This window comes from Rhipicephalus microplus, chromosome 3 (genome assembly GCF_043290135.1).
Source record: "Rhipicephalus microplus isolate Deutch F79 chromosome 3, USDA_Rmic, whole genome shotgun sequence".
NCBI lineage: Eukaryota > Metazoa > Arthropoda > Arachnida > Ixodida > Ixodidae > Rhipicephalus > Rhipicephalus microplus.
Genome location: NC_134702.1, coordinates 40,557,656 through 40,574,903, shown reverse-complemented (window position 1 = coordinate 40,574,903; position 17,248 = coordinate 40,557,656). Strand labels below are relative to the sequence as shown.

The 17,248-nt window shown below is 41.6% G+C and overlaps 1 protein-coding gene across 1 annotated transcript in view; it reads right to left on the bottom strand.

Moving 5' to 3' along the window:
- kz (putative ATP-dependent RNA helicase kurz) overlaps positions 1 to 17,248 on the bottom strand; it is a 36,139-nt gene that overhangs the window by 5,677 nt on the left and 13,214 nt on the right. The window contains exons 7-20 of the mRNA XM_075889315.1: positions 16,989 to 17,102; positions 14,580 to 14,681; positions 10,421 to 10,501; positions 8,916 to 9,148; positions 7,767 to 7,953; positions 7,261 to 7,368; positions 6,514 to 6,638; positions 6,318 to 6,414; positions 5,308 to 5,373; positions 5,146 to 5,224; positions 4,609 to 4,802; positions 3,035 to 3,082; positions 1,755 to 1,911; positions 620 to 740 (exon numbers count right to left, since the gene is read on the bottom strand). Coding sequence (XP_075745430.1) covers positions 620 to 740; positions 1,755 to 1,911; positions 3,035 to 3,082; positions 4,609 to 4,802; positions 5,146 to 5,224; positions 5,308 to 5,373; positions 6,318 to 6,414; positions 6,514 to 6,638; positions 7,261 to 7,368; positions 7,767 to 7,953; positions 8,916 to 9,148; positions 10,421 to 10,501; positions 14,580 to 14,681; positions 16,989 to 17,102 — 1,712 coding nt within the window. The remainder of the gene's footprint in view (positions 1 to 619; positions 741 to 1,754; positions 1,912 to 3,034; positions 3,083 to 4,608; positions 4,803 to 5,145; positions 5,225 to 5,307; positions 5,374 to 6,317; positions 6,415 to 6,513; positions 6,639 to 7,260; positions 7,369 to 7,766; positions 7,954 to 8,915; positions 9,149 to 10,420; positions 10,502 to 14,579; positions 14,682 to 16,988; positions 17,103 to 17,248) is intronic.

Sequence of the window (17,248 nt, the reverse complement as noted above, 5' to 3'; positions counted from 1 at the left end):
AAATTTCTATACTCGCTTTTCACTATACGGCACCCCCAAAATGTATTTACACCGAGCCTCCATGACACTAATACGTTCCTGTACTGATATGAAAGGATCTTGAAAAATTGTTTGTCTCATTAAAATTACACTCGAGAGATGTATGACGAAAATGACGAAAGCCAAATGAAGATTCTCCAATTCAGCTTAGCAGAGTTCACATCGAAAGCTGCCTCCGTTGAATTGTTTGCCAACTTATTTATTTACTTAAAGGTAGTTTTTAGGGCACAGAAAAAATATTGAGTAAGAGGAGTGTGGTGTGCGTAAAGGATGCATCCAACATAAACTGCAAAGAAGCGACAACAAGGTTTTAACGATAATTTAACCTTATCTTTTCTAAAGACTTATGCGTGCCCTCACCACTTCTAACATTTACAGAAGACAGCTCAGAAATAGGCGTTTACAATATAGAGGGAATGCATTAGAGCATGATTCAGCTTGGAGATCTTAAAACTTGTTTTGGTGAAGTTTGGCTAACTTTTGAACATGGTTCAGCAACCTGACTCCTATGAAAATGATTTGCGGACACAATAGAAAGTTTCTCATCGAAGCTCAAATTCGAACACATCCTGCCACGTACTTGGCAATGTGGTCACTGAAGCCCATGACCAGAACCTGACGAATCAGTTTCGCCTGTAGGTCTGTCGGTGGCTCCATGTTTGGGTCTACTGACAGGTTCAGGTTAGGAATGAGGAGGTTCACTGAGATGCAAAGAGAATAACAAAATAAGTCAGACATTAATTACTGGCTAGTTAATCACTTATGGTTTAATTTACTTTGTGTACCAACTTGCATAAATTGAAATATTGAGCAATTTCAGTGTGTTTGTCATGTAATATGTATAGCACAAGCTTCTTTGTAAGTGCTACGAAGAGAGTAGGCTCCATTACAAAAACATTAGTAGTACCTCTACAGCTGCCGCTACTAATATGGCGACTACTAGGCTACTGAACAAAGCAACTTACAGGGACATTATAAAAGTGTTTAATTAAATTATTAGCAACTTTTATACAGCACAATTGTCGATCACATGAAGCATCACTTCAATAATGTACACTGTTGGCACCCATCTAATACATGTAATCTAGCTGCAACTGTAGATGATGCAACAGTATGGCCGCCTATAGAAGAAACCACCAATAAAAGGCCACCAAATACCATTTGCGAAAAGGAAAAGTGCAGTTATCATAAGGCAATAATTATCTTTTGTGCGTGTAAAGGCACATGACTTATCTCACAAGAACACCTCCTCAAAATAATTTCACCTTAAACAAGGTACCTCATATTAACACAAAAACGAACAGCCAGGATCACATTACACTGACAGGGACAATCAGCTCTTTTTTTAATGCCATGGTTGACACTGCAGATGACATGCCAGGGCTTAAGCTGATAAAATTGCCAGACATGTCCATATTTCTCTCATCTTGAAGGACGCCCAGGCGAGGAACAAGTATCGCGTGACGTCGAAAAGACAAAACCTCCTGGGAGGCTGCCGTGCACAGCATGGAACTCCCAAACCAAATCCTGGTTGTCCTAAGGACCCAGGACATCTCCGAGAGGCTCCACTTCCCAAGACCACCCTGGGTGTAGCCACATGGCTTAGCTAGCGGGACGCCTTTTGATTTAAAACAAGGCTATTTCTGGCCTTTGCCGCTTTTATATTACAAACAAAAAGTTCTTCCTCGCTCAATCACTTTATAAGCAAGACATACACTCATTTGTGAGCTGGATGCGAAGTTTCCTGATCTCCACCATCGCCTTATAACGCAGACCGTGGCTCTCGCAGAACCCAGCCGTGCAGCCGACAAACTCAGATGCGCCAACTGCTTTCAGCAGCACCATGACGTCCCCAAGAGCTAGAGAGTGACCCTGCACGAGAACAGTTGCGTACAGTATAGCAGGGGTTAGGCTTGTCTGTCACAATCATAAAAAGGAACAGACATTCAAGCAGGAGACAGCACAGGAAAACAAATCATGTCAAACGAAAATATAGAAATAAGATATAAGAGAAAATGAAAGTTACCAGTTGTCTGCTCCTAAGCACGCACACTACGTGGCACGTCAAACCGGATTAGTCGGATTTGACTATTTGGCCTTGAGCAGTACATATACTCTGAGGCCTAATTTTGTTAACGCACTAGTACAGTTAATCATTTCTATAATGAAGCTTGGCAGACTGCAATAATTTTTCATTATACAGGTCACTTCGTTATAAGCATAGCACACTTCAACGACCTCAATAAATGAGATAAACATACTGGGAGATAAATATGTTTATTTACAGCACATTTGAACAGCCCCTGAAAAAAAAGAGCATTTTTTCTACTGCGCAGTAGTATGACTTATTCAATGCTCAACCACTGCAGATCTGATGCTGTCCATGTTCATGGTACACTGCAGCGCATGATTAGGGAGCGAGAACACAAATTTATAACACGTAAAATGTAGCAGATTATTAACAGCTAGTCAAAATGCCATTCTTCTGTAACTGGACGTCGCCCCCTAGCCCTGTTGCTGAAACTCACCAAAACCTTGTGGCCTGCCTCCTGACCATAATTGGCCCAGGCTGAAGAGCAGCCCGCTGAGATATCAGTAATTTTTTTTTTGTTGTTCATAGTTCTTTAAAACTCATTGTGAAATGACTTGACAGCTTCCCTGATCCATTTCATTTGGTTGCTGCTCGTTACATGTGCGGCTTAGTGTATTCATTGTAAAGAAACAATTCAGTGATTGACAGCATATGAATTGCTTCATTAAACATGCGAATTTGCAGAAGTGGTTCTCATTCTAGTGGTGTTCACAATACATAGGAAAGGTGGGAATGTCACGAGGCCAAGTGGCATACTTTCATGTGCAGGCTATTTCGTAGCAGAAGCTTTCGTTGTAGCAGCACATGACTGTAAGTACAAATACTCCAGGATAGAAACGAGAGGATGAACTATGAATATGTAATTAACAAATTATGTATAATTCAGGTGTGTAAGATGCTCACCTGTCCTGCCCACATTTCTCGGACTTTCTTCCACTTTGCTTGCTTATCCTGTGAAAGAAAAAAAAAATCTCGGAGTGTACCCATCATTCTGCTGTTTCATAACCAGACGTAAATGTCTGGTTTATTTTCTCAAACGAGTACGAATGGCATTTAACTTGGACAACTACTATTAGTGTTTTGGTTGTGCATGCATTGCATGCCACTGTGATTCAGCATTCACTTGAAACAAGAAGCAGCATAGAATCCACAAATTTGTTCATTCATTCATGACTGCAGATTTCAACCCATAGAGACAAGTGCGAGGCAGCGAAACAAGAGAAATGATTCAATGAAGCACCTGTTTCCTTTATAGATCCCTACAACTGAACAAAGAGTATGCACAAGCAAACGTCAGATCCAAGAAGTTACTAGAAAAAAAAAGTTATAGCAATGCTAGTTAGTCTCACCACAGCTCGTTGAAACTCAATAACAACAATATGACAAAGTAATCAGATGCAAATTATCACTAATTTATACACTCATTCACACATGCATTTACAGTAGACTTCTAAAACAAATCCTGAAGAGACTAGAAAAATATGTTTGACGAGTTTTGAGATACAAACAGGGGTGCAACATTCAAGTATGAAACCAAGCATATAGAAAGCAATTCCATTTAGAAAGCTATTCCATCTTAAACATTTCCATCTTAAAAACTTCCATTTACTGAGTGAGTACTGTACTCGAGTTTACACTACAGATACAATTTGCCTCCCACACACTTTGAGCACTGTATGTGTCAGATGGTCCATGACTCAACAACTAGCCTGACAGCAAAATCTACTGAATGCATTATAAAGAAAAATGGTGCAAAAACACGAAAATACTTCAACCACAAGAACACATGCCCATTTTCTGTTGTTTTTCCTCTTTATGTTATGCCACTTTTTCTATATAAGGCATTCGCACCAACTCGCTGAACTGTCAGTTCCACTAATGGTGAATTACAATGGCAGATTCGGAGCACTTCGGGTAGCAGTTTTTCTGCTCTGTGCGAGCGAATCTGTCCCACTGGCCGATCTGGAGCAGCTCCGCCAACAGATCCACTCCATGGAGGGGCTACCCCTACTGCACGAAAAACGGCAGATTGAATTGAAAGTTGTAAGGCTCCTTGCATGCGCAGAGCATTGTGTACAACGTGACCATCACAATGAGCCTGCCCAGCGCGCCCGTGAAGGGGAGTCGTGGCTCCGAAGGCAATAAGAAGTGGTGCATTGCAACATCAATGATTGCTTACACGACGAATGCCAGGTGCTTCTGGAAATGGATGTGCACAAGAGTCCCTGACATTAGCTCTGGTGCAAGAGCCTGTGTTACGTTGGCAAATAATCTCAAGTTGTGCTCTGAAAGAGTGGAGTGCTCCGGCGCAGAGTTCATCAGCCACTCCGAATCTTGCATTGGAACTCACCAGAAATGAAAACCTTACCTCCTCGCTGCCCTCTGTAGAGAGAATAACCCACAGAGACGAACATTCATAGATACACCCTAAGCACAGATGATGACAGCGACATTAACGATGTCCACGGCATAAGTACCTGCTTGTTGGCTTCTGTAGATGAGAACCCCATAGAAATGAACACTTCCTGCACAGTCATGGCAGCCACGACAGCGATGATGTAGGGCAGCAGGCCATGTTGGTGTGACAGGGCTAGCATCTTGGCGTAGCGGGGGCTTACAGGAAAGCATGACATGGCACGCCCTAGGGGTGTAATTCGTGCACTCCACTCCCCTGGAAGGTACAGCAATCATGGGAGGCTGGAATCATTTATCTGGCTTGCAATCCAGAAGTACTGAAATGGGTTACGAACAGAGAAATTGAAGAGAGAGGGAAAAAGAGACAGACTGTAAATGATAGGAAATGCCACTGAGGAATTGCAGTAAATGCATAAACACACGCTCAATCTTAGGGGGCTTCCATAATAAATGAATAACCGAAACACTACAGCACTCCCTCATGGACAATGTGAAAGTACATGCCATGTCCCACTGTGCCTTAGTAGAACACATACCACAACAAATGAGGCCCATGTAGACCTTATCTGACACCACCACAAGAAAATCAAAGCACATACATTTTGGCAGATCCTTGAAACGTGTCGGTTTGGGAAGCTCTTCCAACGCACCCATCAGGATAAGCTTCTTTTCAGCAGCCTGAAAAGCAGGAGAGGGCCAATGCGCATACTTTTTGAGCATAGCACTAACTACAGTAAAATGCAATCGGTAACACAGTATACCTTGAGGGCTTCTTTGTCAGGCGGTGAAGGGTAGGGGAAATTCACAACCTTGTCAATGTTCATCGCCTGTTAGTGTAAAAGGAAGGCATTATAACACCAGTGATAAAATATGGTGAAAACGTTCATATTTCACACATTCCCACACAGCAACTACACTCGGACCTCATTATAACAAACTTGCATCTTACATAAAAATAAGTTGCTTATATCCAAAAATTTGTAATAAAGGTTAAAAACTAAGCTAAATCTATAGCGAGACTATTCTTAATTTACTTTGTTATAACCAATATTTCATTATATCCAAATTCGTTATATCGAGGTTTGAGTTACAATAGCTGCTTTTTCATTTAGAGCAAGGTCTTTTCAAGGATAAGTCATCACAGATAGTCCTTCCAATTAAAAAAAAATAACTAAGCAGACATTCAATCACGTGTCAAGTAATGATGAATTTTAGCATACCGCTTGCTGTCTTGTAGAAATGTGCAAATAATGAATTTTAGAACCAAACCGAATACAAATTGAATAGTGATGACACAAAATAGAATACGAATACAAATAGAATATACTGTTTGAACAATTTTCGAATAGTAAGACAACCATTTTAAAAGCAGCTCAGGACTGCTAACGCAACAATTTTCAAAATAACTCAAAATTTCCACATTTTATTTAAAACAAATATTTACAAGCTCTAACAAATGAATGTTACGACTACTTATTACAAAAAATTTGAAATAAAGAAAAAAAATAACGAAATATTTAAACTGAGGAAAGCTGATACACAGCGAAAACCAGAGGCTTCAAATAATTTGATATTTTCGAATATTCACACCTTCCTACTGCCGATCATTCAGTGCTGGCTAAGACAATCAGTAAAATAAACTCTGGACACAAAGGCGATGCTCATCGAGAGAGAAAGACATTTTTTGTTAGTTTGTTGCCTGAAGTTAATATATACTCAACCATAAAACCTGTAGTGATCATTTAAGTGAAACATTGACAAAGACACAAACCTTCATTTGTAGGACTAGGTCATCGACGGGCCTCCGAGTTATTTCAGGTGGTGTGAATTTCTGAAATTCGTCGTTGAACACAGCTGAAGAGTACAACCTATGTGGCGAGAGTCAAAGGGGGATAATGAAGCTTTGTCATGTTTTGTGCTCTAGCTATGACAAAACTACTAAAAAATGAAGACATGGGCCTGCTGACCTGTAGCAGTGGCCAGGGCACGTTCTGCCTGCTCGGCCAGCCCTTTGATCTGCGGATGCTTTGGAAACCCAGGATATGATGAAAGCTGATATTCCGGTCACTTTGTCGTAGACACGCATTTTCACCTGAAAAATATGACAGAAGTGTCACTATGCGTCCTTCGATTCACACGAGTGAGACCGTTGTATGTGTAAGACACGTGCTAATTTTTTCACTGACATAGACACTGATATAGCGAGTAATCGGTTATCATGTCGAGCCCACGTGCTGAGCCTACACCAGAAGTATTACATGTGCATGATGGTTATGTTTTATCATCACGTATTTCTTCTGGGTCAGCAGCACACCAATGAAACCTGTATTATTGAAATTTTATTACTATGACATATTTCCAATATATCCTCAAAGCTTGAAAGAAAGCATTGGATAACGAGCAACAGAAAGAACAATTCAGGAGCTTTTTTTAGAATGGGCCAAATCCAGAACCGAAACCAGCTTATATTAGGTTCTAATGGCACTACATACTCTCCACTTTCCTCTAAAACAGTAAAAATTATCTTAACCGCTTAAAAATTATTTTGCTGTTATAAAATCATTTTTACTATTGAGGAAACTTGAGAGTATGTATGTGCCAATAGAGCCTTATATGAGCCGATCTCAGATCTGGATTTGGCACATTAATAAAAAACGCTCCTTTAACCTTACTGTACAACGAAAGCTAGCAGGTAGTAAAATTCGAAATCTTGCCTTGCCGGTGTCCACGACGTATTTAACATTTGGAATGGTCAAGGAAGTTTCGCCAACGTTGGTTGCGACAACACATAGCCGGGTGCCTTCTGGTGGGGATTGAAACACCTGCAATCATCGGAGGTGCTACTTTTAATTACACCTAAAACGGGAGCTTCACAACAACACGCTTGAGAAAAATGGCAAGCTCAACTGAACTAATGCGATCAAATGTTTTCACAACTTTCCGCAAAGAAAATTTTTCTCAGTCCAACCGAAAAATGCTCCCCTGCCAAATGCTGTCAGTCAGTTAGGCATGACAAGAATAGTTTTTATAGTACCTAGTAAAGCAAGGTATTATATGCATCAAAACACTTGCACACTCTTTTGGGAAAAGTACGGGGCATGAAACGATCAATGACAATTTTTAAAGGTAAAAGGAAAAACGCAAGTATTTTGGAATTGTGTGAACTTCTATAAGACAATAAACACTACAATTAATGTAAGGGCATTGGAAAGTGACAAACCTTAGCTTGTTTTTCTGAGGGAAGCAAAGAGAACAGAGGGAGAACCGTAAGCGGCTGCGTGTTCCTATTTGGAGCGGCTTCTTCCATAAGGTCGTCCTCCTCAGAGGAGGAAAGGTCGCCATCCTCCTGTTTGTCGTCCTTTACAAGTTCTTCCAACTGCCCCTCATCTAGTGGCACCACAGAATAACTGAAATGATCCCAAGAGTCATGAATATGCCATTAGAGTCAAGTGGCAGCACTCTCTTTGATTTGGAACCAAACATACACCAGCCACGTGAATGAAGTAATGGCAACCATGTTTTGAAGGGGAAAGGGCACAAGCAATGCATTGAACAGAAACATTGAAAGTAAGTTTGCAGTCCTCGCCACTGCTTGGCAAACACTTAGTTTCTAATAGCAACAAAACAGTATTAGGCTCCTAACTAACCTTTTGAAACATGAACAATAACATTTTTTGAAGCTTGTACAATAAGATGTCTTGCCAGAATAGAAAAGTAATTTCTGACATCAGTTTCCAACAATTTTAAGCAGCATGCTTTAGTGACTTCAGAGTTGGCATAAACCTACTAGAACCAATGCCACAACAAGGTTCCCACTCATGTTAAAAGGTTTTCCATTACCACGTTTGGGTCACGGAACCAGGATGACAAGTGCAGTATGTCAATAGGCCAGACATGTCAGCATAGTATGACACTTTTATATGGCACAAAAACTGCAAAAACATTCTCTAAAGTAACTAGACAACCCTGTTATTTGAGAAAGCTACTGGGCTCATAGAAAATTATTTTAAACTCGTGGCACTTCAGCATAAAGTGCCTAAAGCACACAAATAGCCAGCAGCAATACAAACTACTTGCAAAATCCTCTGATGCGCTGAAAATATATCATTTTTTGCAATCCTGGTTTGCACATAACAGTGAATGTCTGTGCCGAAAGACTGCATTTTTTGGGATATTGCAAACCAGTAAACATAGATGCAACTATAGTGGGCCACTTCTTGCATTTCCCTTGCTGAGTGCCAGCACCAGAAAATTGTACAATATTGAAAAACATTTTAAATGCTAAAATGCTCCCCGAGTTGTAATTCACAACTTCTATTGTACAACGCACAATATAGCATGGTGCTAATAAGAACATGATTGCACTTACTCATCTAAGTTGACGCTCTTTGTCTTCGTCTCAGCTGTTTGAGGAGCCTTGCCGCCATTGTCATCCTTGCTCTTACTAGAACCTTGCTTTTGATCATTCTGGTCTTGACTGTGATGACCAGAATTTTCGGGAAACCGTTTCTTCAGCTTGCGGCACAACGTCAGGACCTCTTGCTGTCCTGTGACGAAGACTAGGATGCCTCCTTCAGGCAACTGCTGGTGTATCTTGCACACCTGGGGGGGGAAAAAGTTTTTGTTTTTTCAGCATTGTTCGACGCTACCAAAATTAATATGTGAAAGACACATTCTGCCTTAGGACTTGCCAGTACTATCATGAGTATTATGAGAGGCAAGATTCGAACATGTGGCATACAGCTTTGAACTTGATGTTGGACCATTCGCAGTGGCAGCTGACGGAAACAGTGTGGAAAGTGCAGCACAATTCTGCTAACCTTGGAACTCCCTCTCATCTTGCTGGTGCTGACAAAAAAGGGCAGCTTACTGCTTGTCACCGGCCATTCACAGTGATAGGGCGGTAAAACGAAGCAGGGCGCGGCGATCACTGTGTATTAATTCATGTGCTTGTTTGTTTGTGTGTATTAGTGTTTTAGTGTGTGGGTCACAACACAGCAGCTGTTACGATTTCAAGCAGTTAACTGTATCATACCATACACATGTCGTAAAAGCAGACGCACAAAAAATGCGTAAAAGCTGAGAAGAGGAAGGAGAGACAACTATGCATGGCAAAATATTGCCCTTTCCGCCTTATTTCTAACAGCGCCATGTGAGTGCTGGGCGAACTGGGGTCTGACGCTATTCAGCAAGCGTTTCCATGTTCCCTCTCACAATGCTCACGATAGTACGTGAAATGCTGTTCAACAAACAAGCCCTGTGACATAAAAAACCCACACACATCAGCAACGAAAGATGTTGGGTATATGACTCTCGTTTCTCCCATTGTATGCTTACCACAAAATCACAACTAGTTTTATTCCATTAATATTTTTTGTGGCCATATTGCTTCAGAATCAAGACCATGATGCACTGTAAACATAGTAATTATTCCTCAACCAATCAACCAAAATAACCAGACATAAAACTCCTTGGCAAAGCAACAAATGTCACGTGGCAAAGTTGACAAATTATATAACATGTGTGAGAACAGGTCTGAGATTAAGAAGTTCACATGTATAGCATGGCAACAGAAAGCATAAAACCGGGTTGATTGGTGGATCATTGGAGAGGCCTTTGCCCTGCAGTGGGCGTAGTCAGGCTGCTGCTGCTGCTGCTGATGATGATGATGAACAGGTCACCTCCAGAAAACCATGCAGTGTGAGTGACTGAATTGGTGCCGTGCAGGACAATCACTGAAATTATCCACTCAACGCACACAAAGACACTATGATGTATAAAGCAATAGAAAATTGTTAGACATAACATATTTGTCTCACGAAACTAGTTCAAGCAAGATTAACAGCTTGGAAAATCTCGGCCAAAGGTGCTTACCTTGCGGTACGCTTCGTGCATGTAGTCATCAGGTGTCCGCTTGTTAAAGTGAACGGTCACGGGGTGTTGCCTAGAGTCTACCTGTAAACAAATAGTGTATTTCAGCACTAGTTCACAAAAGTTATGTATTTGATAGGCACATTATACTGAAGACAGGCAGCCAGCCAGAACTCAATTAGCACCAACAGGGTGTCTACCAATTACATTTTTCCAAATTCCCTGACTTTTCCAGGTTTTCCATGACCATTTCAAGCAAATTCCATGACCGGTACGTCTGCTTGGAAGAAACTGCGCACTGGAAAACAAACTCCTGAGCGGTAAAAAGAAATTATTATGTGCTCATATAAAATGGAAACCATGCTGCTTTATTGCATTCCCTTGTCTGAAAGCATTTTTTACAATAAATAAAATATTCAAAGACAATAATTGTCCCTCGACAAACAGAAAAGCTTGTTTACTTGCATCGGCAATGCCTTCACTGTTTCAAGGATTAAATCTCTTGCTGCAGCATGGAGACCTGAAGCTGTGCGTCTTCCATCACTTTTTGCTTCTTTGATTCAAGCTCTTTCACAAGAGCCGCAGTCCTCTTCTTTTTCCTTTCAGCATCCAATACGTCCAACCGTTCCTTCTTTTTCCTCTCCAGGTCTACCTTCCATTTCATGTTGGAACTTCGAACCATGTCTATCATCTTGTCTGTTACGTCAACTTCTGCAACACCACCTGCTGCAGACACCTCATCGTACACTAACCTTTGTGCTACAAGTGACTCCTCCTTCATATTTTCCACAAGACATTCCTTGTTCACTGAAAATCCCCGCTCCACGGAAGAATTTCCATGTGAAAGGCACAGCACAATCTTCACAAACAGCAGTAGCTCTTCATGAGAACTTGCACAGAGTTCTACCCACAGCTTCTCCAAGCGCTCTCTTGCACGATCAAATTTTCGCAAACGCACTTGTGCAGTGCTGTTTGAGCACACTTGTACATATGATCTACTTGCTCTCTCTCCTTGTAGGCCTGTAAGGCGCCCATGCTCTATAAGTACTTCAAGTGCAATGTTTAGCTGCTTCTGGCCAGCTTCCACAGAAGCGGCACAAACTGCTGGGTTTAAGCAACTGGCCCCCCTTGTCAGCTTGTATTTCAGAGGTGATCTTTCGATTATCTTTGCTGAACAGGCCTTAATAAATAAGATGCATTCTTTTTTGACACTTACCACCGCAGTGTGAGATGCTTTAGTGATCTTTCGCAACTCACTTTTGGCGGCAAGGCCTATGTCAAAGGCAGCTAGCTATACCAATGATGTTGTTTGGGTTCTCCAGATCAATTTTTATCAGTTTTGAAAATGTGCCTGCAGCATCCAGCTTTTCCTTTAGCACGATTCGTCCCAGCAGTGACTGCAACAGGCCGTCTAGTGCTGTTGCAAGAAAAGGTAGCATCGGCTTTTCTGTCTGAAACTTAGCCAAAAATGGCTCCAATTCTTCTGAAACTGAAAGCATAAAGGCCAGCTTTACTGGCAGCATCTCGTCTTTCACAGCCGTCTCGACATGAGCATAGCTGCCACACGCTGGAAGTTTATTTTCTTTCTTGACATGCTCAACATATTTGACCACATTTGGGAGGACTTGCAGTGCCCTAGCAAGAGCCTTGCCATTTTCCAGCCAGCGCACTGAGCAAAACTTTAGCGGAAACAGTATGCTCCCTGTGAAATTGACATAGTCGGCTCGGCGTGCAGAGACGTTTTTGAACAAATTGTACAAGCTTCTAAGAAACACTACTGTGTTCCACTTTGTCACATTGTGGCCTGTTTTAAATGCACCACTCACAACGTGCAGTCCGCAGCTTCCAAAGTCCACAATATTCTGATTTCCATCAGACGCAGAAAACTCTTGCTTCAACGACTTCAACAACTTCAAATTGACGTTTGGACCATCCATCGAAAGTTGAAGTATTTTTGCCGGCTCAATGTTCTCAGTGGCCTTTTTGAAAGCGGCAGCTAAATCTTATGCGCGAGTGTGTCCTAAAAAACAGGACGTCAGGTAGCGGGTTTTGACAACGTCGTCAGCTGGGTCCCAAAACCTGATCAAAACGTCCATTTGCTCTTTCTGAGCAATTTTGTTCAGGGACTCGTCAAAAGCCACGACCACGTGTGGGACACTATGCAGCTTTGATAGCAGCCTGTTTCGGAAGTACGGGGCTATACCGTAACAAATTGTATAGCCAACTTTGTCCTTACCAAGTTGCAACTTCTTCGCGACGTCGCACGTGGGGAACATGATGGGAAAAAGCGCCGCTGACGCTGCTGCTGAACGAAACGATCCATGGGTCGCTATAGTGTTCAGACACCAAACAACTTCTGCTTTCGTGACACATTTTTTGACCAGAAACCCATGTAAGGATGCCTTCCCGTCAGGCGCGACGGCCACCAATTTAGCAGGCACGCTTTCAACACTCGTGCTTGGCACAGTCGATACACATTCACTCGTAGTCGTAGCAGTCATGGAACACGGCAAGTTGGGTCCAGCACCGAAAAACGCGCGGATGTTTGTCTGGGAAGCTCTTTGCACAATGCTCACAGCAGTTAGGTGTTTTTTGCTCACAGCGTGACTGGAGACAGCAGCGATGCCCATATTGCTAAGCGAGAAAGTCTTCTGGCATGCTGCACAGTGAGCCTTACTTGTATCGTTCGGCACTGCTCTAATCCATGAGGCGTGCTCGGATATTTCCGCGTTCACCCAATCAGGGTTAAACGAACACTTCTTCGCAAGAGGCATAGCAACTCACTGCATGCTCACGGCATCACAAGAAGAATGGCAATAGGGCTGCAGCCCAGGCATCTTGATATGTGGATTGGATTGGATTGGATCCGATCTGGATTACCATATTTGCTCTACTACTGTTTTTGTATCCTAGTCCAATTTACGCACCTGTAAACTACACATTTCAGTAAAAAAATAATTACGACTCGCATATTCTGTGCACCTTGCCCTCTGCTGATGGCACTTCCAGCCTAACCAGAAAACCCTTAAGCCGAGCCGAGATCGCGGCCAAGACAAACATGCACAATTTTATGCGCGTGAGTAACGTTGTACTCGTAAAGTAGAAGCGCCAGCTATGCACTGCTTTTTTTTAACTATGCTTCTGCTTAGCTGTTCTGTGTGGTTTAAGGAGCGATTTTTAAAGCTTTGATTAATGCTAATGAATATTTTCGTGACGATCTGAAAGACTACAGTCAGTTTCCATGACCTGGCCGGATTTTTAGAAATTCCCTGACTTTTCCCTGACTTTTCCAGACGTGTTCAAATTCCCTGACTTTTCCAGGTTTTCCAGGTTTTCCAGGTTGGTAGACACCCTGACCAAGCCTAGGTTGGTATGCGTGCACTAGGCCAGAGGAAGCTAAGTGGGGAAGCATCGTAATAAAAGTTCAGTTTGTAAGCGCTGTTATTTAAGAAAAGGCTGATTCATCAAAGAGGAAAATTTTTTATCGCAGCCTGTCACCAAGCAGTACCGAGCAAACTTATAAGACAGTGTCAACTAAATGCAATGTGGATATTGGCAGGTTTATTAGCACTGGTTTCGCATGCTTCTAGGTAATATCACATACCATTTGATGCCAATAAGTAAAAGGATGTTCCACATGTACCACCGTCATCAGAAGTTAGATTAGGTTTAGAAAGGTTTATAGGCATATAAAAGCCAAAACAATTTGGCAGGGCATTGTGCACATTAGGTTATGGGTTCAGTTTCCACTAATAAAAACTTTATTCTTTTTCATTTCCATTTCCTTCTACTAGAATATGAATCTTCTTGCAAATTTACTCCAGATCGTCTAACTATTTCTAAATTTCTATTAGAAGAGAAACATTCCCTTTTCCTACGCTTTCCTTTACATCACTATCTGCTAACTTCACATGCATAATATGTCTATATATACGCAATCTTACCCCTTCCTTGGCCTCATTACCTGTTTGTTTTCGTTAAGATTGCATCACACAAAAAAAAACCAACCCTCAAAATTCTTTTCCTTTATGCTATATAGACACAGAAGGAAAACTTCTTACAAACTGCACTTGATGCTATTTTTGTGACTCGCATGCAGTCACCAGTTTGATGTGCTGTCACAAGGTTTAGTACAGAAGTTCACAGCAAAAACCAGGCTTACGTGGATGACAGGTGGTGGCATTTTGAAGAGGTGAGTGTTTTGCGTGAAGTCCTCCACCCTGAGTGTTGCCGACATGATGATGAGCTTGAGAGGGATTGCTTTCTGCATTAAAATAATAAGTGTTAACTAGCAGAACAAGTATTATTATCTGTAACGTTTCAGTATAGCATGCCAGACTAGCTTAAACGTCATTAAGTGACATTAAAAAAGAAAAAGTACGCCAAGTTTCATTGCTAAAGTATCCTTTCAGGACAGAAAATAAAAGCAACTACTGCTCTGGTGCAAGCTTAAAAAGCTAAGAGAGACGTTTGCTCTAGTCTAGCTACTTATTTTCGCCACTAAAGACATACTAGATGGCACTGTAAAGAATGCACAGGCCAGGCATGACAGGTTTAGAGATATCTTAATGCAAAAAATTACACAGCCGTGAAAATCACTCGGAATGCAGTAATAGAACACTGACATAGAAATGCTGAAATTCAGACACAATTAGAAAATATTTAGTTGTTTCTCCATCATACTCTTTTCTCATCTAGTAAACAAGCTCATTTAGCTAAGTTAAGAAAAATAGTTTAAAATGCGCTACTAGTATAAGCTCACCTAATGCTCGCCTTTAGTGTCTTTTTCATACAGACCAGTTGAAAGAATGAAAGTTAATAATCTACAACAGCTGCAAGATCTTAAATTTTTCTTTGTTTTCTTTTGTAGCATGGTTACACAAGCCAAACTTGATTAAATAATTTCAAATAATTGAGATAATATCAGGTTGTTATCTTTATTCTTATGTTTCCCAAAACGCTGCTTTCAGATCTAAATATGTTCATCATCATCATGATCATCATCATCAGCCTGACTACGTACACTGCAGGAAAAAGGCCCATGCTCCGCCAGTTAACCCGGTCCTGTGCTTGCTGCTGCCCATTTATACCCGCAAACTTCTTAATCTCATCTGTCCACCTAACCTTCTGTCTCCCGCTAACCCGCTTGCCTTCTTTGGAAATCCATTTGGTTACCCTTAACGACCAGCGGTTATCCTGTCTACGCGCTACATGCACTGCCCATGTCCAATTCTTCTTCTTGATTTCAGCTATGATATCCTTAGTCCCAGTTTGTTCCCTAATCCACTCTGCTCTCTTCTTGTCTTTTAAGGTTACACCTACCATTTTTCTTTCCATTGCTCGTTGCGTCGTCCTCAATTTAAGCTGAACCCTCTTTGTAAGTCTCCAGGTTTCTGCTCCGTAGCTAAGTACCGGCAAGATACAGCTGTTATATACCTTCCTCTTGAGGGATAGTGGCAATCTACCTGTCATAATTGGAGAGTGCTTGCCAAATGTGCTCCCCCCCATTCTTATTCTTCTAGTTACTTCAATCTCATGGTTCGGCTCCGCGGCTATTACCTGCACTATTACCTATCTCGATGCGCTGCTCTTTTCCAAGGTTGTTGTACATTACTTTCGTTTTCTGCAGATTAATTTTAAAACCCACCTTTCTGCTCTCCTTGTCTAACTCCGTAATTATGAGTTGCAATTCGTCCCCTGAGTTACTCAGCAATGCAATGTCATCGGCGAAGCGCAGGTTACTAAGGGACTCTCCATTAACTCTTATCCCTAACTGTTCCTATTCTAGGCTTCTGAAAACCTCCTGTAAGCACGCAGTAAATAGCATTATGGAGATTGTGTCCCCCTGCCTTACACCCTTCTTGATTGGTATTCTGTTGCTTTCATTATGAATCACTATGGTAGCAGTTGATCCCCTGTAGATTTCTTCTAGGATGTTTATATATACTTCATCGACGCCCTGATTCCGCAGTGTCTGCGTGACGGCTGATATTTCTACTGAATCAAACGCCTTCTCGTAATCTATGAAGGCTATGTACAGTGGTTGGTTATATTCTGAGCATTTCTCTATTACCTGATTGAGCCACTCTATATTACTTACAATAAGAGCTAAGATAAGGGTGTACAAACAATGAACCTTTCTGTGCGCCTCTTCACCAAGCAATAACTGCCAATAACTGCCAGAAAGTGCTAGGAAGACCGCAGGCTTCATTAAAAATTATAGAACACTTGCAAACACAAACATGCAAAGACACATTCTCCAAGAAGCAATGATGTTCAAAACAGAGGTAACTGAATCATCAAAACATGATTGTACTGCTGCTTAGTGCTTTCGTGGCATCTCTTAGAATGGAATTGCTGCTCGAATAAAACTACCACCTCTAATTTGGATGGTTTCATAGTTGAGTACTGCCACTCTGTTCATCTATCAATAAACAGAACTCCGGTTGAATGGAAATAGTATTTTCTTGGCCCCTTTAGGTTTCGTTCAATGAGATTCTTCTTATTATGACACGCTTTTATGTCTTTAAATTGAACAAAATTAGGTCAGGTTTGGTGCAAGGCTACTCACCCGCCTTCGCAGCGGCACGATTCTCGACAGGAGGCCAATCAGGATGTCAGAGTAGATGCTCCGTTCGTGAGCCTCGTCGATTATTATCGCGGAGTAGCCAGTCAGGAGAAAGTTCTGAAACGTGTGAAAGAGACGCAAAAAAGAGTGGATGACAGAGATTCTTCAAACGATGGCGCCAAGTGCCAAGAACAAAAGCAAGATGACAAACGCTGTCCGGTGTTCTCCATCTCACTGCTTTTGAGTCTCATAACCCGCCCATT